Genomic DNA, 26975 nt, shown 5'->3' on the forward strand with positions numbered 1-26975 from the left:
GATTTTGACCTAGCGACGGTGAAGGAACGGCGATATATTTCCAATGATTTGTGATGGTGGGCGGATAATCCGTACTGTATCTAGTGGTAAAAGTGTAAATTGGTAGTTCTGAAGCATGCTACCTCCCATTCACTACACGCGTAAGGCTACGTTTTGGTTCATAAGAGATGGAGGCTTGTTTATAGAAGCTGCCTTTTGTGGTATGCATGAGCAAAGAATATTGGAAGACAATCCAAATTATAAAAATCACTTTCTATGCTCAGCTAGCCATTGTTTATTCTATAATGCCACAAAAATTCTTTTTTAGTACGTGTAAAATTGTGCAGTGGTTTTTAGTATGACAGGTGATGCCTTCATGCCTTCACAGTACGAGACACTTATTTAGCACATGGCTAATGTCAGTGACGATACCTGTGGTTAGCTGAAAAGCCTGCTCACCGCGCTGGTCATTTAAAACTAAGAATTTCAACCTTGGCCAGTTTATCCTTTGTAAAGTATGCTCTCCTTTTCTATAGTATACTCAACTCCTATTTCTGTCCTGTCTACGATGCAGAGCATCACCAACCAAAGACTCAACTAATGTGAGACATTTCTGAACTTACAAATGTGGTAAGAGAATTGAATGTCTAAGTTGTAGTATGTAACCATATCTCAATTAATAAATGCCATACATAATAATTGAGGTTATTGAATAAAAAACAGTAAATTTTACTTATTGTAGCCCGATCCAGCCCTTAGTAATTGCTTCAAACAATGTGTGATATTCTATGATAGCTCTTCCGAAGATAATGCGGATAATGTAGAATAATGGTACTGCCGGTAGTAACAATTCACAGTCGAGAGTAAATTTAGGATAGTATGATCTAGTCAGGGATCTTCAGTAGATAGTGTCACTGAGCTCAGAATAAAATGGGTAAAGGACGCCTTTTGTTTGTCCTTACCTAATATGGCGTGTGGCGCACTTCCAGCCTGCAATTTTGGGGCCTTAGTAGTCCGCTTAGCACTTGGAAAACGGGCGCTACGTGAGATTTTTGTTAGGCCAGGGTACTAAGGGTTACAGAGCAAAGGCGGGTAGATAGAGTTAAGATGCAGATCAGTCATGATCTAATTGAATGACCGAACAGGCTCGAGAGGCTGAATGGCCGACTTCTTTTCCTATGTTTCTGTTTCATTTTAATTACTTTTCAAGGTTTTGAATTAATAGCACGCAACCTCATTTTCTCGCTTTATAAATCAAGTAGCTAAACGTTTACATGCAGAAGAATGTTTTGTGATGCCATTGTGCATTTTAACTGCATGATACTTGTATGATTTCCCTGTTGCCTATTTACTGACATTAATGGCAGTAATTTTTGCTGGGGTTCTACCAATCTCCCACTGTAACTTCAGCAGAGGTTTGGCGGAAACCCCGGAGAAATGGCAGAAACGGCCATTCATGCCATATCCCTGGGGTTTCCACTGATCCTCCATCAAGGTTGCAGCAAGAGGTCATAGAATCATAAAATGATACAGCATAGAAGGAGGCCATTCGGCCCATCGTGCCTGTTCCAGCTCTTTAAAAGAGGTATCCAATTAGTCCCACTCCCTGTCCTATCTCCATAGCCCTGCAAATTTTTCCCCTTCAAGTATTTATCCAATTCCCTTTTGAAAGTTATTATTGAATCTGCTTCCACCACCCTGTCAAGCAGTGCATTCCAGATCATCATAACTCGCTGCATAAAAAGATGTCTCCACATCTTGCCTCTTTTGTCAATTATCTTAAATTTGTGTCCTCTGGTTACTGACCCTTCTGCCACTGGAAACAGTTTCTCCTTATTTACTCTATCAAAACCCTTCATGATTTTGAACATCTCTATTAAATCTTCCCTTAACCTTCTCTGCACTAAGGAGAACAACCACTGCTTCTCCAGTCTCTCCAAGTAACTGAAGTCTGCATCCCTGGTACCATTCTAGTAAGTCTCCTCTGCACCCCCTCCAAGGGCTTTACATCCTTCCTAAAGTGTGCTGGCCAGAATTGGATACCATACTCCAGCTGGGGTTTAACCAGTGAATTATAAAGGTTTGGCATAACTTCCTTGCTTTTGTGTTCTATGCTTCTGTTTATAAAGCCAAGGATCCCGTATGCTTTTTTAACAGCCTTCTAAACTTGTCCTGCCACCTTCAAAGATTTGTGTATGTATACCCCCAGGGCTCTCTATTCCTGCGCCCGCTTTAAAATTGTATCATTTAATTTATATTGCCTCTTCTCATTCTTCCTACCAAAATGCATCACTTCACACTTCTCAGTGCTAAATTTTTTATCTGCCATGTTTCTGCCCATTTCACCAGTCTGCCTATGACCTCCTGAAGTCTGTTACTATCCTCCCCACTGTTTACTACATTTACGAGTTTTGGAGAACCACTGTGGAAGTTCATCCCCTGAAAGTATAAAGGTGGTTTGCTTCTTCAAGGTGGCCTTGCATCACCTTCATCTCAAGGGGGCTGGAATACAAAGGGGAGGAAGTTATAATTCAGTTGTATAGAGCTGTACATTTAGATTTTATTTACTGCTCTTGCTGCAACTGAAACCTGGGGATCAACTTCTTCTCTGCATTGCCTCCAGTGCTTAAATGTTGCCCGTTTGTTGGTGACCAAAACTGGATGCAGTATTCAAGGTGCGATCTGAATATAGGACCATAAAGTTTAATCATTACCTCCTCTAACTTATATTCTACTATTTTGACTGTGGAGTTTGTTATCCTAATGGCTTTGTTGATTGCTGCTCTGCATCGGTAGATAATGATGTGGAGATGCCGGTGATGGACTGGGGTTGACAATTGTAAACAATTTTACAACACCAAGTTATAGTCCAGCAATTTTATTTTAAATTCACAAGCTTTCAGAGGCTTCCTCCTTCCTCAGGTGAACGTTCACCTGAGGAAGGAGGAAGCCTCCGAAAGCTTGTGAATTTAAAATAAAATTGCTGGACTATAACTTGGTGTTGTAAAATTGTTTACAATCGGTAGATAATAGTTAGCTTCACCCACCTGCTGCTTACTATATGCTAGCACTACATCAACACGAGCTTCTCATTGGTTAATTGCACTGTCAATAACACAATTATCTGTGACACCAAAGCCACTGTCATTGGAGGCTCGAGAAATAACGGATTATTATCCAGACTCCACCGAGTGCATGTGGCCATTACAGGTTGTGGCTGGGATATGGGGTGGGGGAAGGGGCTGACTATCTCATCAGGGTCATATGCAAGAAATCCTGATCTGTGGGCCAGATGAAAACTGTTCCGAGGGGCCGTATGTTTGACACCCCTGCTCTAGAAGGAAATAATTAATTTTTAACTTTAACTTCTTTGTTATAGGTGTTAAATTAATGGCAGAATGCTATAAAAGTGTCCTATTACCTCAAGAAAAATGTAGAATCTTTTTAACCAAATTACAAGTACTGAACGTAATGACTGTTTGAACCATCAAACAGACTCCTGGATTCATCAAAAGCCATATCTAAGGAAATTGCCCACAGATGTTTGTTAGCATTCCTATTTATGTATTTAAAGTTCACAACCTTACAGAAGCTATTGCTAACACAAAGAGTCATGCTTTTACAATGTATAAACAAATATTACCTTTTTAAGATTTAAAAAAAATCAATCATTTACACCTTTTGGTACAAGCAACAGGAAGAGAAAGAATAATGACTCCTTTTCACTGAACAAGCAATTATAGATCCCAAGGGAGGACACTACTGGAGCACAGTTCCTTCCATTGCTACCTGACTCCATTTCCATTATGGTATTCAGTAAAGCATCATACGTGTTAGGCTCACTACAACACAGAATATTGTGTCAGATGCTGGAGGGCCTTGGGTTCCCAAACTGGAAGAAATTGAAGGTGTGCTATCCAAAAAGGTTATGTATTATAGTTGTGCTATCTACTGCCCTCTGTGTCTATATACACACACAGAGTATATACATGTTCTTACTTCCTAGAATTGAACTCTATAGTGCTACCTCCTTCCAGATGATTACTGTTTTTAGCTATAATTTATCTGCTATTGACAGAGTTTTTTAAAATTCTCTTAGCTTTGTCACCAGCAGAACGTTTTTTTTTACTGTTGGTAATTTCCCATCATCTATCCTTTTCTGTAGTCATCTTAATTTCTCTGAGCTTTAGGTTTTTTTTTACCATAATGATATACCAACCCTTTTGACTCTGTATGGAGATGTTGGTTTACTTCCCAGAAAAGCTTGCTTCAAGTTTTTTTTTACATTATAATTGACTATCAATGTTTCACTGAGGTGTGGCCCGCTGGATGTTTTTTGTTCTTTATAACAGTCATCTAACTGAGTCACAATCAGGGCAATTATCTCATTTCTGCTCATTAAAGAAGTCAATTGGAACAGTTTCAATAAGCAACCTTTGAATATTTAATCTTAATACTGGCAGTAAGTTAAGTAACAGTGGATTGATATATTCTGCATTACCAGTTTAGTGCTAAATATGTACAGATACCCTTAGGGACCTTTCCCAAATTTCTTTATGATCAAAGTTCTTAATATCTGCTGCTACAAGTTTAGTGGAACCAGTAGCAAAGAGTCTGTGCTTCTCGGTGCTAGAGCCACAAACACTGTTTTGATGGTATACATAGTGGCTCAAAGTGTAAAACCTGTCAACTCAACAATAACTTTCAGTCAGTAGAATGAGCAAAACGGTAAAAGAAATAATGTGGAAACTGTTGGATTGCAGTAAATATGTCACCAGACAATGACAATATTTTATGAGAGAAAAATGTAAAGATGACATTTGCCCCCCATTGAGACTGTGAATGGGGAGACAATTCCAACCGAATGGTTTGTTTAGAAAATAGTACCAGAGTGAATTTAATTGAATGGACAATGGAATTTAATTGTCCATTTTTCTGAACTGGAGGCACAAAAAATGCTTTGAAGTTGCGGAGCTTGATGAAGAAAGCTAAGTGCAAATGGATCAAATATAAGATAGAGATAAGCAGCTATGGGTAGAATAAAGAGTCTTACTGCATATATAGGCAGTATTGTAAGCAGTGTAGATGGAAGCATAAAATTACAGAGATATTAATAGATTAAGTGAATGGGCAAAACTGTGGCAAATGGATTTCAATGTAGGCAAGTGTGAGGTCATCCATTTTGGACCTAAAAAGGATAGATCAGGGTATTTTCTAAATGGTGAAAAGCTCAAAGCACTGGAGGTCCAAAGAGACTTAGGGATCCATGTACATAGATCATTAAAATGTCGTGGACAGGTACAGAAAATAATCAAAAAGGCTATTCGAATGCTGGCCTTTATATCTAGAGGATGAGAATACAAGGGGGTAGAAGTTATGCTATACAAAGCCCTGGTTAGACCACACCTGGAGTACTGTGTCCAGTTCTGGGCACCGCACCTGAGGAAAGATATGATGGCCTTGGGAGGGAGTGCAGCGTAGATTTACCAGAATGATACGTGGACTCCAAGGGTTAAATTATGAGGAGAGATTACACAAACTAGGGTTGTATTCCCTGCGATTTTGAAGATTAAAGGGTGATTTGATTGAAGTTTTCAAGATATTAAGGGGAACTGATGGGTAGATAGAGAGAAACTATTTCAGCTGGTTGGGGTGTCTAGGACTAGGGGACATAGCCTCAAAATTAGAGCCAGGACTTTCAGGAGTGAAGTTAGGAAACACTTCGACATGCAAAGGATGGTAGAAGTTTGGAACTCTCTTCAGCAAACGGCCAATTACCGCCCCATCAGTCTACTCTCAATCATCAGCAAAGTGATGGAAGGTGTCGTCCACAGTGCTATCAAGCGGCACTTAACTCACCAATAACCTGCTCACCGATGCTCAGTTTGGGTTCCGCCAGGACCACACGGCTCCTGACCTCATTAAAGCCTTGGTCCAAACATGGACAAAAGAGCTGAATTCCAGAAGTGAGGTGAGAGTGACTGCCCTTGACATCAAGGCAGCATTTGATCGAGTGTGGCACCAAGGAGCCCAAGTAAAATTGAAGGCAATGGGAATCAGGGGGAAAACTCTCCAGTGGCTGGAGTCATACCTAGCACAAAGGAAGATGGTAGTGGTTGTTGGAGGCAAATCATCTCAGCCCCAGGGCATTGCTGCAGGAGTTCCTCAGGGCAGTGTCCAAGGCCCAACCATCTTCAGCTGCTTCATCAATGACCTTCCCTCCATCATAAGGTCAGAAATGGGGATGTTTGCTGATGATTGCACAGTGTTCAGTTCCATTCGCAACCCCTCAAATAATGAAGCAGTCCGTGCCCGCATGCAGCAAGACCTGGACAACATCCAGGCTTGGGCTGATAAGTGGCAAGTGACATTCGCGCCAGACAAGTGCCAGGCAATGACCATCTCCAACAAGAGAGAGTCTAACCACCTCCCCTTGACATTCAATTGCATTACCATCGCCGAATCCCCCACCATCAACATCCTGGGGGTCACCATTGACCAGAAACTTAACTGGACCAGCCACATAAATACTGTGGCTACAAGAGCAGGTCAGAGGCTGGGTATTCTGTGGCGAGTGACTCACCTCCTGACTCCCCAAAGCCTTTCCACCATCTACAATGCGCAAGTCAGGAGTGTGATGGAATACTCTCCACTTGCTTGAATGAGTGCAGCTCCAACAACACTCAAGAAGCTCGACGCCATCCAGGACAAAGAAGCCCACTTGATTGGCACCCCATTCACCACCCTAAACATTCACTCCCTTCACCGCCGGCGCACAGTGACTGCAGTGTGCACCATCCACAGGATGCACTGCAGCAACTTGCCAAGGCTTCTTCAACAGCACCTCCCAAACCCGCGACCTCTACCACCTAGAAGGACAAGAGCAGCAGGCACATGGGAACAACACCACCTGCACGTTCCCCTCCAAGTCACACACCATCCCAACTTGGAAATATATCGCCGTTCCTTCATCGTTGCTGGGTCAAAATCCTGGAACTCCCTACCTAACAGCACTGTGGGAGAACCGTCACCACACGGACTGCAGCGGTTCAAGAAGGCGGCTCACCACCACCTTCTGAAGGGCAATTAGGGATGGGCAGTAAATATCGGCCTCGCCAGTGACGCCCACATCCTATGAACGAATATTTAAAAAATTGATGCTAGCTCAATTGTTAATTTTAAATCTGAGATTGATAGATTTTTGTTGACCAAAGGCATTAAGTGATATGGGGCTAAGATGGGTATGTGGGGGTAAATTTTAACCCCATGAACGGGTGGGTTGGGGGCGGGTGGGAAGGTAAAAATTGTAAAAAACTGAAACCCGACCCCAACTCGACTCCAACGCACCCAATTCTGGTTTAAACCGAGGTGAGTCAAGGAGTGGGCAACCAACCTCCTCTCAGGTGCCGGGTCGGCCCCGTGAAAGCTTTTACGGAGGCTGTGGACCTCCATTTTAACAGGTTTTTTATTTTTAACCCCTGAGGGCTGGGATCCCCTGGCCTTCTGATTCTCACCATGTAAGAGAAGGCCCGCATCGACAGGTAATTGCCTTTATTGCAGGAGGAGCAGGACTGTTTCCTCCAGGCCCAACAAGCCTATGCTGCGATCCAACACACTCGATCGACCGCCCCTCCAATGTGCGACCCCCCCCATGATCTCTGGACCCTTCCCGTGATCTCTGACCCCCTTACCATCTCCGACCCCCCCCTTTACCAACTCCGACCCCCCCTCACGATCCCCCTGATGACCCTCCCGATGTCTAACCCTGATGACTGACTCCCGACCCCCCATGACCCCTAACCGATGACCCCTGACTCTGACCCGACCCCCCCCACCCCCCATCTTAAACTTACCTGCTGGCATCCACTCCCTGGCTCTTCTCCCATTCGACTGACAGCCAGCCTGCCAATCTAGCTGGCCTATCGGGCCATACTTCCAGGTTTCCCATCAGGAATTCCCACCCCCACCCCCCAGCGAGCCCTCCTCCCGGCTCCCGGTTAAAATTTAACCTAGGTCACAGATCAGCCATTATCTCATTGAATAGCGGAACAGGCTCAAGTGTCCAAATGGCCCACTCATGTTTTTTTTGTTACAGGTGCACTTGAACAACTTGGAAACTGCATCTCCCTACATTCGAATGGAAGATTTTACCAACATCAAGCAGCTGGCAAAGGAAGCAAATAGAAAAAATGTTTTAGTTTACAGGCTGTTGATTAATTACACCCAGGTAGGGATCTTTCTTTACTTATTGTGTTAGAAGGGAAACAGTAATCTATTTCAAACTGAATGCAGTCAAAATGTTAGCCGTGCTTCTTTGTTCTTTTTCATGGATAACAAACTTTAAAGAACACATTTTTGGAAAACTCAGTGGAAGAAAGCACTGGGATTATTTTGTAGTTGAATTATGCTGTCTTTGCATCAAGAAACTGCATGAAATTTTACTGGTTCATTATTACCTTTTGACCACCAACAGTGACAACCTGACATGTTGAACAAATGCCTGCTTTAAATCAGCTTACAGTTTTTATTTTATATCAGCCATCCAGCAAGATCTACCAGTTTGACATAGTTATCGACCTGCCATTTTCTTTTTTGATTGTACACCCAGTTTTAGTATTGTAAGATTATTGAGCATCATTCAATAATCGATTAAAGCAGTGGTTTCTATTTGTCATTAGTATACGATACGAATATTATCCTTGAAATGGTGATGCGCTAGGACAAGTAATATTTAGTTATCCACCATAATGGAGGGGATCCTTCCCCGCCCCCCCGCCCCCACAATGGTTAGTAGAAACTAGCAAATAATCGAGAGCCCCCAAATTACAGCATTAATTGATGCTCAGAATTTTGAATGCAATACTTCTTCCCAACTGCCCACCTCAGTTCTCTTTAGTAGCCTTCTCTCTGTTGCTCTTTTCCTGCCAACAAGGTCAGTTGATGCTGGAACAACTGATCTATCAGCTGAAGTGCTGGCCCATAGCTCCCTCATACACTTGCTTTTGACTGCAGCTGCCGGCCCCACCACAGAATATAGATAGCTGACCAAAAATGCTGTACTACACTAACCGAGGATCTCCCTGCTACAAATGCGAGTGTTAAGTGATGATGTCAACAGTGCCAGTGAGCAGAGAATGTGTTGAATGTAAAACCAGCCGCTTACTGTACCAACTGGTATTACATTTTGCACATACTGTATTTTAATGACTAGCATGGAAGTCCATTTAAATAGGCAGGCTCAATATTGAATATCAAATCAGCAGCTCCACTGAGATTAGTGAGACAAGTTTGCGCTGCCTTTCATATTCATCTCTGTAGCTCATGGGCAGTCGTCAACATAAGGGAGCATTTTTGATGGACTCAAGTCTGTAATGGGACATGTGACTGGAATCAATGACTGGCATATTGGGAGCTTTCAGCTGATTGATTCCAGGGCTATTTGACCTAGTTGGCATGAGCAGCACATCAAAGTTAAGTGAAGGAACAAAAGTGCTGGTATCATGACTACCAGCTAAAGAGATAGTGGATCCATTGCTTGTCATCTTCCAAAATTCTATAGATTCTGGAATGGTTCCTGCAGATTGGAGGGTAGCAAATGTAATCCCACTATTTAAGAAAGGAGGGAGAGAAAAAACAGGGAACTACAGACCTGTTAGCCTGACATCAGTAGTAGGGGAAATGCTAGAATCTATTATAAAGGATGTGATAACAGGACACTCAGAAAATAATAATAGGATTTGGCAGAGTCAATATGGATTTATGAAAGGGAAATCATGTTTGACAAATCTATTGGAGTTCTTTGAGAATGTAACTAGTAGAATAGATAAGGGGTAACCCCCAGTGGATGTGGTGTATTTGGATTTTCAGAAGGCTTTCGATAGAGTCCCACACAGGAGATTGGTGAACAAAGTTAGAGCATATGAAATTGGGGTAATATACGGCATGGATTGAGAATTGGTTAACAGACAGAAAACAGAGAGTAGGAATAAACGGGTCTTTTTCAGATCGGCAGACTGTGACTAGTGGGGTACTGCAGGGATCGGTGCTTGGGCCCCAGCTATTCACAATCTATATCAATGATTTGGATGAGGGGCCTAAATGTAATATTTCCAAGTTTGCTGATGACGCAAAACTAGGTGGGAATGTGAGTTGTGAGGAGGATGTAAAGAGGCTTCAAGGGGATATAGACAGGTTAAGTGAGTGGGCAAGAACATGGCAGATGGAATATAATGTGGAAAAATGTGAAGTTATCCACTTTGGTAGGAAAAACAGAAATGCAGAGTATTTTTTAAATGGTGAAAGATTGGGAAATGTTGATGTTCAAAGGGACCTGGGTGTCCTTATACATGAGTCACTGAAAGCTAACGTGCAGGTGCAGCAAGCAATTAGGAAGGCAAATGGTATGTTGGCCTTCATTATAAGAGGATTTGAGTACAGGAGTAAAGATGTCTTACTGTAATTATATAGGGCCTTTGTGAGACCGCACCTGGAGTATTGTGTACAGTTTTGGTCTCCTTACCTAAGAAAGTTTATACTTGCCATAGAGGGAGTGCAACGAAGGTTCATCAGACTGATTCCTGGGTTGGTGGGATTGTCGTATGAGGAGAGATTGAGTAGACTAGACCAGTATTCTCTGGAGTTTAGAAGAATGAGAGGTGATCTCATTGAAACATACAAAATTCTTATAGGGCTCGACAGGGTAGATGCAGGAAGGATGTTTCCCCTGGCTGAGGAGTCTAGAACCAGGGGTCACAGTCTCAGAATAAGGTTTAGGCCATTTAGGACTGAGATGAGGAGAATTTTCTTCACTCAGAGGGTGGTGAATCTTTGGAATTCTCTACCCCGGAGTGCTGTGGAGGCTTAGTCATTGAGTAAATTCAAAACAGAGATCAGTAGATTTCTAGATATTAAAGGCATCAAGGGATATGGGAATAGTGCAGGAAAATGGCGTTGATGTAGAAGATCAGCCATGATCTTGTTGAATGGTGGAGCAGGCTCGAGGGGCCGGATGGCCTACTCCTGCTCCTATTTCTTATGATGTGAAGATGCCGGTGATGGACTGGGGTTGACAATTGTAAACAATTTTACAACACCAAGTTATAGTCCAGCAATTTTATTTTAAATTCACAAGCTTTCGGAGGCTTCCTCCTTCCTCAGGTGAACGTTTGTTGGAAACTATTTCTTATGTTCTTGTATTCTTATGACTTGCACTGGTTTTCCATTACCAGCTACAAGTCTGATGGATAATTGAGAGTGAGGCTAATAAGAGCATAGATAATTGAGGTTCCATTTAATATCATATTAGGGTATCGAACTGGTCATGTTTGAACTGAGGATAACGTGTGTAGCTAGTTAAACTGGTTGAGTTCCTATTCTTCATGCACCATTGTATTTTTCTGCTACTCTGCAATCTGCTTAGCGTTGCTTTTCAAGGATTTGAAATATGTATAATCCTTGATAATCCTTAGAGTGCTACATTCACTGCGCAGTCAGTGGCACAGTTGGTTGATGTAACACAGGGCTACATCATGAAGTTTGAAATTCTTGATCTTGGGTCGGTCTTTACGGGAAGGTGCTGAAAGCGGGTAGGGCAAGTTATTTTCCCAAAGTTAGGAAAAGAAAATTGACAAATAAATCACATTGTGTTGCTCTTCCTTAGTTACACAGTGGGATGAGTGAGTGTGGGAGTAACCTGCTTCCTGAAAATAGAAAGAGAAGAGTGAAATAATACTTTATAGAGTTGGTATTTTCTGGTGGAAGTTGGTTGAGGAAAAATTACCAGTGTTTGGGAATTGATGAACTGTCAAAAAAGAGGCTATATTTTGAATCATCAAGCTACTCAATGACATATGAATGCTTCATTTATTTCAACTGATTTCAAGTGATGATTTCAAGTGATGATTTCACCATGCCTTCTTTTAAGCTTTGATTTGATATGTGAGACGAACGGTCACCTGAGAGCATCTGTTGTTTGGACCTGGATGTTCTTGTCACTTTTTCCTGTTCAAAATCCCAGGCACCTGTTCTGATTGAAGCCAAGTTTAGGTTTATAAAAATAAGGCAATTTAGTTGGTATTTTTCTTACTAGTAGGAAATCTTAATGAGTCAGCCAGTCGAGGGTGGCTCATTTCCAAATACTTAATTTCTGTCTGTAAGTCATTTATCTTTATCATACCTTCTGTTTTACTGAACAAAGCAAATACAAGTATTTGACCGCTGTGGTATGTTTTAGCAGCCTTTTGTGGTAGTGGAGATTTGCTTCTGGGGTGGTAGGTTGCTCACTTTAATCTGTTTTTGTTGGTTAGTAAGCCTTTACTTAAGGACTCAATTAAAGTCTGGTGGAGTGTGCAGGCCCAACATCTTAACATAAAGCTGAAATATGGCTGCTCAGATGAAGAAACATTTTAGTCCAGTTTGGATTTCTAGCTTTAAAGTTTAGAAAGAAATGTTGTGCATCCATGCTCTAGAATGCTTGTGTGTGCCCTTTTGTGCTTATGTTAGCTGTTTGTAGGTAATAAAGTTAAACAAGAAAGTTGTTGCTCCTGTTATGGGGCTCAAAGATAGCTCCCATGTCGCTATTTGCCGTCAACACAGGACATTCCTGAAGTTTCATGTGCAACAAAGAAGTTCTTCATACAGGTTGTTCCCTTTGACGTTATTTCTGCTTCAATTTATTTTTTAAAATGGGTTTGCGTGGATGCAGCTCATCTACAGCTGCAGCACTTGCATATCCTTCTTTGTTTGGATAATCGGCTCATCAGAGGCAATGAGAGTTGCAGTTCAGTGGCTTTTCTCAGTTTTCAGGAGCTTACAAACTTCCAGAATTCTCAGTTGGTCAATATCTTTTAGCTTCTGGATGTAGTTTCTACCTGTCTTTGGGAATTCTGTCCTTTCCAAACTTTGGAACATTTTGGAAATGCATTTGGCAATTTCCAACTCCACACTAAGCAACATTTTGCCACTCGGCACTAGCAGTTATACCTCCTTTAGGACTTTGAGAGTGTTATCACTACCCCCTCTGCCACTAAGCAATATTCCAACCCCCCCCACCCCCACCACACGAGCACCAATAATCCTTCAAAAAGGGTAGAGTACGATTGCATGGCACTATCCTCAGCTGACAAACATTTAGGCCTCCACTGAGCACCTCCAAACTAAACGGAATTATGAAATCTAGCCCCTCCTCCACCATGAGGAACATTCTGTTCTCCTCCCTCCCTCTCTGTCCTTCTGATAAAATAAATGATTTAAACATTCATATGGCAACATGACACAGAATAATCTCTAGACTTGCATGTACAAAATCCTGTTTAAAGCATAGTGTGTGTGCAGTTAGTTATTTCTAATTCTCTTGAATTTATGGAACGTACATATTTCCATTTAGTGTTCTCATTTTTCTATTGATTGAGTTGCTGAATTAATCATTTTGTGGTTTGTAGTATCCTAACTCGCCTCACTCATCATCCATGTGCTCACTGACCTACATTGGCTCCTGGTCCGGTAATGCCTCGATTTTAAAATTCTAATCCTTATTTTCAAATCCCTCCATGGCCTCGCCACTCCCTATCTCTGTAACCTCCTCCAGCCCTCCAACCCTCCGCGATCTCTGCTCTCCTCCAATTCTTGTCTCTTGCTCATCCCCGATTTTAATTGCTCCCCTATTGCTGGCTGTGCCTTCAGCCGCCTAGGCCCTAAGCTCTGGAACTCCTTCCCTAAATCTTTCCGTCTCTCTACTTCTCTCTCATCCTTTAAGATGCTCCTTAAAGCTTTTGGTCACCTGTCCTAATATCTCCTCGTGGCTCGGTGTCAAATTTTATTTTATAACGCTCCAGTGAAGCGCCTTGAGCTGTTTTACGACGTTAAAGGCACTATATTTACTAGAATGATTCCAGGGATGAGGGATTTTAGTTACGTGGATAGACTGGAGAAGCTGAGGTCGTTCTCCTTGGAACAGAGAAGGTTGAGAGGGGATTTGATAGAGGTAGTTAAAATCATGAAGGGTCTAGACAGAATAGATTGACAGAACCTGTTCCCATTGGTGGAAGGGTCAAGAACTAGAGGACACAGATTTAAGGTGATTGGCAAAAGAACCAAGGGTGATATGAGGAAAAACTTTTTTACACAACGAGTGGTTAGGATTTGGAATGCACTGCCAGTCAGGGTGGTGGAGGCAGATTTAATCATCGCCTTCAAAAGCGAACTGGCTAAGTACTTGAAAGGAAAAAAACTGCAGGGCTACGGGGATAGGGCGGGGTGGGGGCGGGGGTGGGACTAGCTGGATTGCTCTTGCGTAGAGCTGGCGAGGACTCGATGGGCTGATGGCCCCTCCTTCCATGCTGTAACCTTTCTATGATTCTATATAAATGCAAGTTGTTGTTGATACAGAGTTGTAAGTTTGCTGTTTTATATCCAAGGGCCAGTTCTATGATTCCCTATTCCTGGCAGGGAGTTGCGCTCACTGGGATGTTCAGCTCCTGAATTTCTGTTCGTTCACTTAAATGGGCAGAAAATTGTGGGCTTGGCAAGGCGATTTCCCACTTGACACTACATGTGAATGCAGCTCCTCGCTGACTTGGAAAACAAGTTATGCATTTATCAGGATTTTAATTAAGCCAGTTATTTTCTTGACAGATGAGTGCCTGCTGTTATCTATATCTTGATATGAGTTTATTCTTGTGGTTAAAGACCTCCTCTGCTTCTTCATCCAAGAAGGTGGCCATTTCACCTAGTGGGGAAGTCTTCTCAGTCAGTTTTCTAGCCATGTTTTTTACATCAAGTTACATTGAGTCTACAACACAAACAGATCATTCAGCCCAATTAGTCCATGATGGCGTTTATGCTCCACACGAGCATCCTCCCACCCCTTTTCATCTAACCTTTTCAGCATATCCTTCTGTTCCTTCCTCTCTCATGAGCTTATTTAGCCTCTCCTTAAATGCATCTATGCTATTTTCCTCAACTACTCCTTGTGGTAGTGGGTTCCATCTTACCACCCTAAAGAAGTTCCTGCTGAATTCCCTATTGGATTTATTGATGACTATATTATATTTATGATCTCTAGTTTTGGACTCCCCCTCAAGTGGAAACATTTTCTCTGCATTTACCCTATCAAACCCTTTCATTATCTTAAAGACCTCGATCAGGTCATCCCTCAGCCTCCTCTTTTCTAGAGAAAAGAGCCCCAGCCTGTTCAGCCTTTCCTGATAAGTATATCCTCTCAGTTCTGGTATCATCCTAATGAATCTTTTTTGCACCTTCTCCAATGGCTCTATATCCCTTTTATAATATCGAGACCAGAATTGTGCACAGTACTCCAAGCGTGGTCTAACCAAGGTTCTATACAAGTTTTTTATTCAACTGGAGCTCTTTTGAAAAAGCAGATTTGTGTGCAGTTACAGTGCGTTTCTGAATGGTTTGCTGAATTTCCTGTGACTTCTTGCAAATCTTCTGCAAGTTGATTAAAAAGATCGCAGTTTGAAAAATATTTTTCAATGGAATGGAAATTGCTCCAAAGTTGTTGGGGAAAAAAAATAAACGGTTGAAAATCAGGCCCTGTCTATATTCGAATAGCAGGAACATTCTTTTGCTTAGAGAATGGATTTAGCCTGTGGTTTTGTTACAATGTTTGAGAACTTTAATCAACAGGAAACAGCCTAACAGATCTGTAGCTCAGCTGCTGAGTGCAGGACATGACATGTTATCATTCGGTGTTGCTTTTCAAAAGTATGTGGCAGAAGATTGGAATTCTGATCAATGTCATTGTTGTTTTTATTGCTGTGAGCCTGGTATGACCTAGATATGTTCCAGATATGGAGTTTATCTTGGTTCTGGCTCACTGTGATCAATTGTGATCCATTTCTGGTCAAACTATGACCTCATGCAGATTACAGAACAGTCAATTACTTCTTTTTCCCCATATCACAATGTCGAGTATCTGCTTGTATCAGTCAAATTTAAAAAAAACCCAGCTGATAGTGAGCCTAAGCACCTGATAAATAAGAAGAATAGGGATACTGGTGTTTGGAAGTGTACCATAGTTCCCCCACAGCCTGTGTAAATTAGTTATTCTGATGTGAAGTGATCTGATTTTAGAATTTGCATGGATTAATAAATTCAGAAAATAAACTGCTTGTACAGAGGGGCACAATTTAAAATGTGCAGTACAAAGAAGGTTCACTCGGTTAATCCCGGGAATGAGGGGGCGGACATATGAGGAGAGGTTGAGTAGATTGGGACTCTACTCATTGGAGTTCAGAAGAATGAGAGGCGATCTTATTGAAACATATAAGATTGTGAAGGGGCTTGATCGGGTGGATGCGGTAAGGATGTTCCCAAGGATGGGTGAAACTAGAACTAGGGGGCATAATCTTAGAATAAGGGGCTGCTCTTTCAAAACTGAGATGAGGAGAAACTTCTTCACTCAGAGGGTGGTAGGTCTGTGGAATTTGCTGCCCCAGGAAGCTGTGGAAGCTACATCATTAAATAAATTTAAAACAGAAATAGACAGTTTCCTAGAAGTAAAGGGAATTAGGGGTTACGGGGAGCGGGCAGGAAATTGGACATGAATTTAGATTTGAGGTTAGGATCAGATCAGCCATGATCTTATTGAATGGCGGAGCAGGCTCGAGGGGCCGATTGGCCTACTCCTGCTCCTATTTCTTATGTTCTTATGTTATCATCAGCAGAGAAGGATTGTGTGTGATGTGAGCTCAAGTTGGTGATATCACACATATCAAGAGCTAGGTTACCAAGGGATCAACATGAGGAACACCATGTCATGTGCCTCTTGAGGCACTGGCCAGAGGTTATCTCTGGTGGCCTGGTCTTGATAAAGGCATTGAGGAAATTGTCCAAAAAGATCTTGTTGAGAAGAATCAACAGTGTTTCTTAGTACTTAGTTTCTTAGTACTTAGTACAGATTCCTGGGATGGCAGGACTGTCGTATGAGGAGAGATTGGGTCGACTAGGCCTATATTCACTAGAGTTTAGAAGAATGAGAGGTGATCTCATCGAAACATATAAAATTCTAACAGGACTAGACAGACTAGATGCAGGGAGGATTTTCCCGATGGCTGGGGAGTCCAGAACCAGGGGTCAAAGTGTTAGGATACGGGGTATGCCATTTAGAACTGAGATGTGGAGAAATTTCTTCACTCAGAGGGTGGTGAACCTGTGGAATTCTCTACCACAGAAGGCAGTGGAGGCCAAGTCATTAGATGTATTCAAGAAGGAGATAGATATATTTCTTAATGCTAAAGGGATCAAGGGATATGGGGAAAAAGCGGGAATAGGGTACTGAGTTAGATGATCAGCCATGATAAATTTGAATGGAGGAGCAGGGCCGAATGGCCTACTCTTGCTCCTATTTTCTATGTTTCTATGTAAAATGTAATGGATGATCAGCTAATTGGCCTAGAATCTTTGGTTGTTTAGAACAATGCAAACAGAGTTGTTAATTACTATTCAACCAGCTACTGTTTGAGTTTCTACCTTAGTTTTTGTGGTCATTTTCAACTTTTAAAAATTACTGGCTGGATTAAAAGAGTAGCAAAAAATTCTCAATCAGCAGAAAATAAACTGAAAGGGCTGATTAATTGGCACTGTATCTTGAGAGAGTATCCTCAGTTGGGCCAGATTGTGCTTGGTCAAGTTTGAATGTGCAGCATTCAACTAATGCTGTATTTTCAAGCACTAAAGTGTTTGGAGAAACACTGGGGATAAAATTCAACTCCTGTGGGGATGCAAATCGGGCCATTAACTTCAATGGGAAAGGAAAATCAAGCGGGATGTATAACGAGCGTCCAATCCGCTACTGCCCATGTCATGCACTCGCTGAAGTTGAATTTTACCCCCACTGGTATTAACTAGGCTACGAGAAAGGTACAAACGAGTCTGTTGTTCAGCAATACACTGGACTCTATCAATAAGTTACTTCATAGAATCATACAGCACAGAAGGAGGCCATTCGTCCCATCATGCCTGTGCTGGCTCTTTGAAAGAACTATCCAATTAGTCCCACTCCCCTGCTCTTTCCTCGTAGACTTGCAAATTTTTCCTTTTTCTTTAGTATATATTCAATTCCCTTTTGAAAGTTACTATTGAATTTGCTTCCACCACCCTTTCAGGCTGTGCATTCCAGATCATAACTACCCGCTGCATAAAAAAATGTTTCCTCATCTCCCCTCTGGTTCTTTTGCCAATTATCTTAAATCTGTGCCCTCTGGTTACTGACCCTCCTGCCAGTGGAAACAGTTTCTCCATATTTACTCTATTTAAGCCCCTCATAATTTTGAGCACCTGTATTAAAAATGTTCTGCTCTAAGGAGAATAATCCCAGCTTCTCTGGTCTCTGCACATAACTGAAGTCCCTCATCCCTGGTATCATTCCGGTAAATCTTCTCTGCGGCCTCTGAAACGTTTGTATGTATCTGAGTTTATTAAAAACCTTTTGGAGCTCCACATGGAAAAACAGGGCTGGAGGTCAGCCTTTTGACCCAAGTCTACCTTTTTTGCACTCTTGACCTTGTGCCCTAGTATTAGAATGGCATAGCAATTTGAGCTACAAGTAGGACATATTGTAATGCAGTTTGCAAGTTTAAATCATTGATCTGATATGTAATCTCTGACATCTGTCTAAAACTGTTTAGTGCCATCTTGAAAAATGGCTAATCAAATCACATTCTTTCCTAAACAGTTTTTAGTTATGCTTTGTAACAGTTCTTGGGTTAAACAATATATTATCTGAATCTTGCTATATCTGCAATCATAGACCTGTAATACGATAGATCCAAATTTAACATTTCAGGTAACATTAGAATTAATGGTGCCTATATCCCATCCTCCAATGTCAACCTTAAATGCCAAAATATTATCTTAATAGTATGTTTATTTTAATAAAAGTTTTAATTAAATTTAGTGCCAAATAAAGTGGAAATAGTAAAGCTTATGTGTTATTGCTGTAAGAGAGACAAGAATGACCTGTAGATTGATGTCCACTTTGAAGTGGAGACTGCCTGACCACATCAGTTTTTATTTGAACTCTCCGGATAGCTTGGCTGATTAAGGTATTAAGTAGTTGAGCTACACGAACCAGAAAGTCCCAGGTCTATGCTGATTTCAACTGGGAGGGTGATACCGATGCTACAAAACCCTGGGTTGTTTAAGGGAAAGGAAAAATCAGTCAGGACTCCTGTTCCAAGTCATTACGTGTAATCACTGTTGTTCCTAAATTACAACAGTGACTACAGTCAAAAATGCTTCGGGACGTCCTGAGGTTGTGAAAGGTGCTATACAAATGCAAAACTTTCTTTTTTTTCTTTTCTATCAAACAAATCCTACTGGAACATGTGTGTGTGAATATCAGATGGGGGCAGGATTGGGCTTGGCTGTAATGCCCTGAAGATGAATAGCTGGTCGATAAGCACGTGTCTTGGCTCACTCATGAAGAATGGCCGCGTGGGTGAGGAATTGGAAGACAATCAGTGTAACAAGGGCAAGGAGTTAACACCTTCAGGAGAGGAGCAGAGAAAAAAGTGGTGGAAAAAGGACAAAAGAAAGATGAAAGCTGCTGATTGAGAGAGGATGTTGGAAGAATTGTTTTCACACAGAGGATTATTGCAATAAAGAATGTTTTGCCATAAGTGGCTATTAAGGCAGAGGCTGTAACATATTCAAACGGGAATTGGATAGGTATTTGAAAAGGAATAATATGAAATGATATGGGGGAAATGACAAAAAATGGGAGTAGATAGCTGCAGTTGAAGAAATAAAAACGGCATGGGCATGATGGGACAAACGGCTTTCGCCTGTTCTGTAATTTCTGTGATATTTTTATGTCTTTCATTTGGTTTGACTTACCGGGGCAAAGTGAGTACCAATAGAACTGGAAGGCTAATATTAGAGTGCATAACAATGTCTAACTGGCATGGATTGGAATATAATTATTGCAATTAAATTCTTCAGCAAAAAACTCCAGTTTTAATTAATTACACTTGACTTTTGATGTGTTCTTGTTCCACTGCATTAACTAAAATTTCCACTGTTGTGTAAAATGCTCAAAAGATTTAAGCTGTTTGAGCATTACCATAATTAATCTGTAAGAAAGAAGGATAGGTAAATCTTCCAGACTTGGCATTCGCCCCATAGATTCTGTAAGCACGTCTTTTAATTTCCTCTGGTAGACTGTAAAATCATAATTACATGCTAAATATTACCATTGCATTCCTGAGAGATTAGTTCCTCAAGAAACAGATGTTTTTAATGGCAAGACCTGCTAACATTCACTTAGAATGTGAATGAATTATGGTTTAAGAAAAATAAAACCGATCTGTATTTTATAGTTCAGCATGAATAAAATGGTTCCATTAAGTCTGTGATAAGGACAGATATTTTATGAGCGATAATGCAAACATGCTGGGAGAAAAGGTTTTCTGTTTCTTATATTGCTGAAAATTAGCCCAACAGAACACCTAAATTTCAGGAAACACTTGTGTAATCCAGTTTCCTGTGTTGTATTCCAAGATTATTTCCATTCTATCCCATAATTATACTTTTTGTAGCCTATCTTTAATGTATTTTCCTTCCTTTGTTCTAGCCTGTTATTATAATATTTTCTACTGATATTTTTTGCACGTATTCTATCCTGCTGATTAATTGCACCTCCTAACTGAAGGCCATTTTAGAAAACCAGAACTTAAAACTGGATGAAAGGGTGGTTAGAAATATTATGTGTTCTTTTCTGTTCCATGCAACAGAGAGCTTTATCAGTGAAACTTGTGGCTACTGCTTGTGAGCACATTCAGCAGCCTATAGAGAGAAGCGGAATCTAACATACTGCATTCTGAGCCTTTGATAAACATTTCTTTTTCGCTGAAAGCGGAGAGTTGTGCTGGCTACAAGTCAGTTTTGTCCAGTTCAAAAGAAACTTTCAGTTAAAGGTCTAATGCGGAGCATGCCGGGTAAATACGTTCCCAAAACCAACAAGCTCCTACTAAGCAAACGTGACCCTAAATGGATTAGCAAACAAATTAGTAGTGAGATAAAGATTATAAACAGCCTGGACAAATCCTGGAGGGAAAGAGGGGAAGGCGTTCACTGGGATGAATATGAGAAAATGTAAAAACATATTAAAAGGGTGATCAGAGGGGCAAAGAGAGACATGGAACAAGGCAGAGCAGCTGAGGCTAGGCATAGCAGTAAAAAAATTCAGTACCATAACAATAAGAGAGTGGTCAGAGAAGAGGTGAAAAACATAAATGATGCAAATAAGATTTGGTAGGGAAAATAGACGAGACGCATGCTCTGAACGGTGTTAAAATAGCTATGGATAAAGTTGAAAGAGACTTAGTAGTCTTAGTAGATTCAACAATATGTCCAACTAATATTGAACTGCAATCAACAAAGCTAATATGATTTTGAAGTATGTAGCCAAAACAGTGGAATATAAGTCAAAGGAGGTAATGATCAAACTGTACAGTACTCTGATCAAACTGCACCTTCAATACTGCATTCAGTTTTGGTCGCCAAAAAACAAGACACGTTCAAGTGCTGGAGGCAGTGCAGGGAAGAACCACAAAGCTGATCCTCAGGGTTAGGGGGCTGAGTTATGCAGATAGACTGGGGCTTTTTAGCCTGGAATGAAATTGTCCGCAAGGTGGTATACCTCTATTAGATCAGAATACCAACAGAATAGAAAAGGTTATCCGAAATATTACTTTAAATTAAACTGTGGGAGTAGAAATATGGGATACAAGTTCAAACTAGTAAAAGGTAATTTTAGGATTTATATCAGGAAATTCTTTTTCACACAAAGAGTGATCAATGTGAGCAATAAGCTTCCAGATAGAGTAGTAGAGGCAAGGACCCTGGAATCATTTAAGGAACAATTGGATGTTACAATTGGAGAACATTAGGATCTCTTTGGATGGATAAATTAAGATTGGCTGAATGGCTTTCCTCATTTGTAATCATCTTCTGAATTACAGTGCATTCATTTTAATGAATGTTAGGATGGGAAACTTTACTTTTCCTTACAGTCCATATACTTGGCAGACTTCAAAGTAGTAGTGATAAAAATGGTAGAAATCTGACATAAAGAAGTCAATTTTCGTCTTCAGCACTCGTAGTGCAGAGCTCCACGCACTAGCAGTGCTTAACAGGAATTTGAACACAAGTTCCCTAGATTCTTCCATCTATTAAATTTACCCCAGAAACAAAATGTCAGAAATGCACAGCAAGTCCATAAGTAACTGAAAAAGGAAAGGTAGGTTAAGGTGTCAGACGGGAGAGCACTCTTGCCTCTGAGTCAGAAGGTTGTGGGTTCAAGCCCCACTCCTGAGACTTGAGCACATAATCTAGGTTGACACTGCAGTGCAATAGGGAGGAAGTGCAAAACTGTCGGAGGTGTCGTCTTTTGAATGAGGCGTTAAACCGAGGCCCCGTCTGCCCTTTTAGGTGGACGTAAAAGATCCCATGGCACTACTTGAAGAAGAGCAGGGAAGTTCTCCCTGGTGTCCTGGCTATTATTTATCCCTCAACCAACATTACTAAAAAGCAGATTATCTGACATTGCTGTTTGTGGGACCTTGCTGCGAACAAATTGGCTGCCGCATTTCATACATTGCAACAGTGACTACACTTCAAAAGTACTTCATTGTCTGTGAAGCGCTTTGGGACGACCTGAGGTCATGAAAGGCGCTATAGAAATGCAAGCTTTCTTTCTTTCTCGGGTAACTTTTAACTGAACTCAAGGGGGGTCATTTTCAACTTAACAGCCTGGGCGGTGACCTGATAAAGCAGATCGCCTGCCTGTTGTAGAATCTGCCCAACTTACATCTTAATTAAATCAATGGAATGAAAATCGGGTTCTGCAACAGGCGGGAAGTGTGCTCCACCAAATTACTGCCCAGTTCTTTCTGATGGTGACCAATCTATTATCCATCCTAACGAATATTCTGTATTTTGTTCAAATCAATGATTTATTTTTTCTCCCTCACCTTCACTATGGAATAAAAGACTTTCTAACTGAGAAGCTGGGTTGGTAACCAGCTCCCAGGCCTTTGGCAATACAATATGTTACCAGTCAGTAGTAAGTGCACAACAACAGCCCGGCCATTCTTTATTTGCTTTGCTTTTCTCCAGTTTCTGCACAAAAGTCCCTGCTGTGTGGGATTTTCTTGTAGAAAGTAGAGAAAAACATAGCCAAAAACAGAAAATACTGGAAATACAGAGCAGGTCAGGCAGCATCTGTGGAGAAAGAAACAGAGTTAATGCTTCAGCTCGATGACCTTTCGTCAGAACTGGAAGAAGTTAAAGAGTTAACAGTTTTTAAGCAAGTACAGAGCCAGGGAAAGGAGGGAATGAAGGGGAAGAAAGAACAAAAGGAATGGTCTGTGATAGGGTGGAGGGCAGGAGTGATTAAATGACAAAAGGGGGTAAAAAATTCATCTTTGGCGGGGGAGTGAAACGGGTGGTAGTGGATCGCCACCCATTGTACGCCACGCCCGATTGCCCTTTCCATTGAAGTCAGTGGTGTGTGTAACGGGCGGCCGATTCACTGATGCCCGATTTGTGCCCCTGCAGAGTTGAATTTCATCCCCCTATGTCTTAACAGTATAGAAAAATATAAGAGTTTGCCATATGTGGCACTCCAGCCATGAATCTTGCATTGTAATAATCCATGATTCAGCATGACAGTTTATCAAATTCCTGAACAAGCATTTTGACCTCATGTTGTAAAGTTTTGCAAATTGTATATTGCCCACTTTGTAAAAATCCCAGAGTTTTTTTTTCGTGAAGTGTACCATCTGTTTGTCTTGCTGTGGTTAAGAAAAAGTGATATATTTAAAGGAGCTTTGGCATGTTTTAATGCACTTGAAGAAGATGGAACAGACCACTGCTTCTCTGGGTATACACGTTACTAAAGTATTTTTACTTGTGTTAACAGTCCTGAAAGAAACAAACTTTTCCGTAGTAGATTTGCTATGAAAAATTAAATAACGATACTTCGGATCCCTGCTACATCGTACACTAGACATTTCCTTGTAACTGCTCCCGTTCCACCACCATGGGCTCGATTTTCGCACCCCCGATCGGGTGCGTTCGTGGCAGGGGGGCTGCGAAAATCGGGGATTCCCGGGGCGGGTCTGGAGCATGTGGGACTCCCGCTGGCAATTAAAGCCAACGGGGTGCCACTTAAAGTACTTATTTAGGTATTTCAGGTCGTTTAGAGACCTGATTAACATGACATTTTACGAGGGGTGGGATTTTGCAAACAACTGGGACTGTTTCCCGTACTGGGGGAAACACTCCCAGTTCAAATGGACGTGTTGCAGCCATCAGCCTGTGGCAGCTGCAAAGGTCCATTTGACAGGTGGTGGTGGGGGGAGACCCTCACTCATTGCAGGAGGCCACACTGTCCTCTGGACAAAGTTTGGCCTCCACCACCCTCCTCCTAACAATAAAATTCACAAACTTACACACTTACCCCGGAGTCCAGAGACATGTACATACCTTGCGGACCCCCTCAGATGTACATCTTCCGGATGGGGGCCGCCGTAGCTGCAGTCATGACCTCCTCGGAGGGCGAACAGCATCACCAGCCTCGCCGGCCACGCAGTCCACCTCTGACACGTGGAGCTCCACAACACAGTGCTGTGACACATCCACCTGCACAGCAGGAGGGAGGGCAACCGCAGAGAGAGATGCTTCGCAGAGGGCACTACCCTCACCACAGGGTCCACAGACCGAGGCTCAGCTTCCTGGACCTCTCTGAGCAACATTGCACACGGAGGCTCAGAGTCACTCGACATGTAGTCGTGGACATCTGCAACCTCCTTCATGCTGAGCTGCTCCCGGCTGGCCCAAGCACCATCTACTTACCTGTCGCTGTCAAAGTCACCACTGCCCTCAACAACTTCTCCTCCGCATCCTTCCAGGGTGCCACCGGGACATCGCCGACGTCTCTCAGTCGTCTGCGCAAAAGAGCCCTGCAAATACACCTACAGCCAGTCTGCATTGACACAATGGGTGGCATCAGTTGTGGGTCTTCATTGTGATCCTCAGGAAAGGGCATTATTGCACAAACCAGACAAGATTCGCAAAGACGTGGCAGTAGTGGTGCCAATATAATATTTAATGTGAGTTGGTCAGAAATTAAATATAGGTAAAAACCATGACAAACCGTCAAACACCCTTATGCATCCCCTTCATGCTCACGACACGTTTGCCTTATGCTTCCTACTGCACATATGTGATGCATGCCCTGTGGCTGCAGCACAGGTAGTGGCAGGTTGAGTGAGGCTGGCCGTGAAAGAGATGTATGAGAGGGTGAGTATGAGATAGAGCCATGAGATTGTATGAGGATTGGGTTGAGTGGTAGTGGCAGGATGAGTACTGGCGAGGCGAGTAAGTGCAGGTAAGATGAGGATGAGCTTTGAGTGGGTGTGAGGAGTAATGTGATAGAGTAGTGTTGGCAGTGCAGAAGGAGTTGTGGGCTGGGGGTGGTGATGTGGCAGACGGAGTGTAGGGTAATGAGTAAGTGTACTCACTTCGGCTGACTACTTAGGTCATTGAAGCGACCCCACATAAAGCTGGCGGGCCGATACTTAAAGCGGCAGGTGAGAAGGGCCAGATCCATGAGGTGAGTGCCTTTATTGCACTGCTTGTGGGCCCGGAGGATCAGGAGTGCTTAATCCAGGCCCAACAAGGTCACCTGGCGTGACATGACCCTGTGATTGGCCGATCACCCACCCCGATGCTGGATTCCCATCTTATCCAAGGCTCACCCGATGTCATCCACCTCCCCCACCCCTCCGATTTCTTCCATGGCCCACGATCGATCTCTCCCTCCCTTCCCCCTCTCCAATTTGCAGCTCCTTTCCCTCCCGATAGGCAGCCAACCTGTCAATCTGGCTGCCTGTTGTGTAGGAAACCTGGAAGCATAAATACTTACCTTCAATTGAGTTGCAATCGCGGATTGCGACGCACACATTGGCTTCCCATGCGAGTATCCAAAAACGGGCTAGGTTCCCGGCTTCCGGCTGAAATCATGCTCCATGTGCCACACAGTGTTAAGATGTAGGGTTGTACCCTCAATTTTCTGCATCAAGAGCTTTCTTTTACGCATGAGGCGTTTTAGGAGGATAGAGGCAAGCAGCTTACCCACAAAGAGGAGGGAGACTATATCGGTGAGTTGGTCCACTTTTGTGTACCTATTATAAGTACAGGATTAACATATACATGAGAGATGAGACTGTGCATTGAGCTGGGGGACCCTTAACAGAGGAGAAAATAATGTTCAAAATGGAGAGGAAATTAATTTTTTTACTCCTGTTCACGTTGATTGCACTTTGATCTCCAGATTTGGTGCAAAGTCAGAAACTCTTCCTCTTTACAGCAAGGTTCTCACTTCAGGTACTTGGGGATAACAGTCTGTTATTCTTTTACTGGTAACTTTTATTGCCATTTTTGCTAGTGTGTGGAAATAGTGCATAACGACTATTAAGATTTAATTATTTTTAAATACTTTATCCTCATACGTTATTTTTGTAAACATATTCATTGGGCTCAACTTTAAAACCGAGCCGGGAAAGGGGCAGGGGGTCAAATTGATGTCGGGAAACCCATTAGTACGAGTTTTAGTTTTTTTGTTGGTTTCCCGTCTGACTGACCGGCCTGATTGACAGGTTGGTCTCAGTCGGACGGGAGACCAGCCAGGGAGAGGACATGGTCAGGTAAGTCTGCAGGTAAATCTTTGTTTGTATGGTTGGGGCGGTGCATGGGTGGGCACTGTTGGCATAGGTTGGCATGGGCAGGCATAGGTTGGCACGGGGTTGTGAATCATGAGGAATGAGATCGGGGGTCAGTCATGGTGGGGGGGGGGGTGTTGGGATCAGGAGTCCATGATCATTCGGTGGGGGGAGGATCGGGGGGGGGGGGGCGGAGGGGGAGGGGGTCTGTGATTGGGGGGATCTGCGAGCGGGGGTCGGGTGTCCGTG

The 26975-nt window shown here is 42.4% G+C and overlaps 1 protein-coding gene across 1 annotated transcript in view; it reads left to right on the top strand.

The window, feature by feature from the left end:
- crppa (CDP-L-ribitol pyrophosphorylase A) overlaps positions 1 to 26975 on the top strand; it is a 324300-nt gene that overhangs the window by 147430 nt on the left and 149895 nt on the right. The window contains exon 9 of the mRNA XM_068003843.1: positions 8075 to 8206. Within this exon, the coding sequence (XP_067859944.1) occupies positions 8075 to 8206 (132 nt within the window). The remainder of the gene's footprint in view (positions 1 to 8074; positions 8207 to 26975) is intronic.

This window comes from Heptranchias perlo, chromosome 2 (genome assembly GCF_035084215.1).
Source record: "Heptranchias perlo isolate sHepPer1 chromosome 2, sHepPer1.hap1, whole genome shotgun sequence".
NCBI classification, from domain to species: Eukaryota; Metazoa; Chordata; class Chondrichthyes; order Hexanchiformes; family Hexanchidae; genus Heptranchias; species Heptranchias perlo.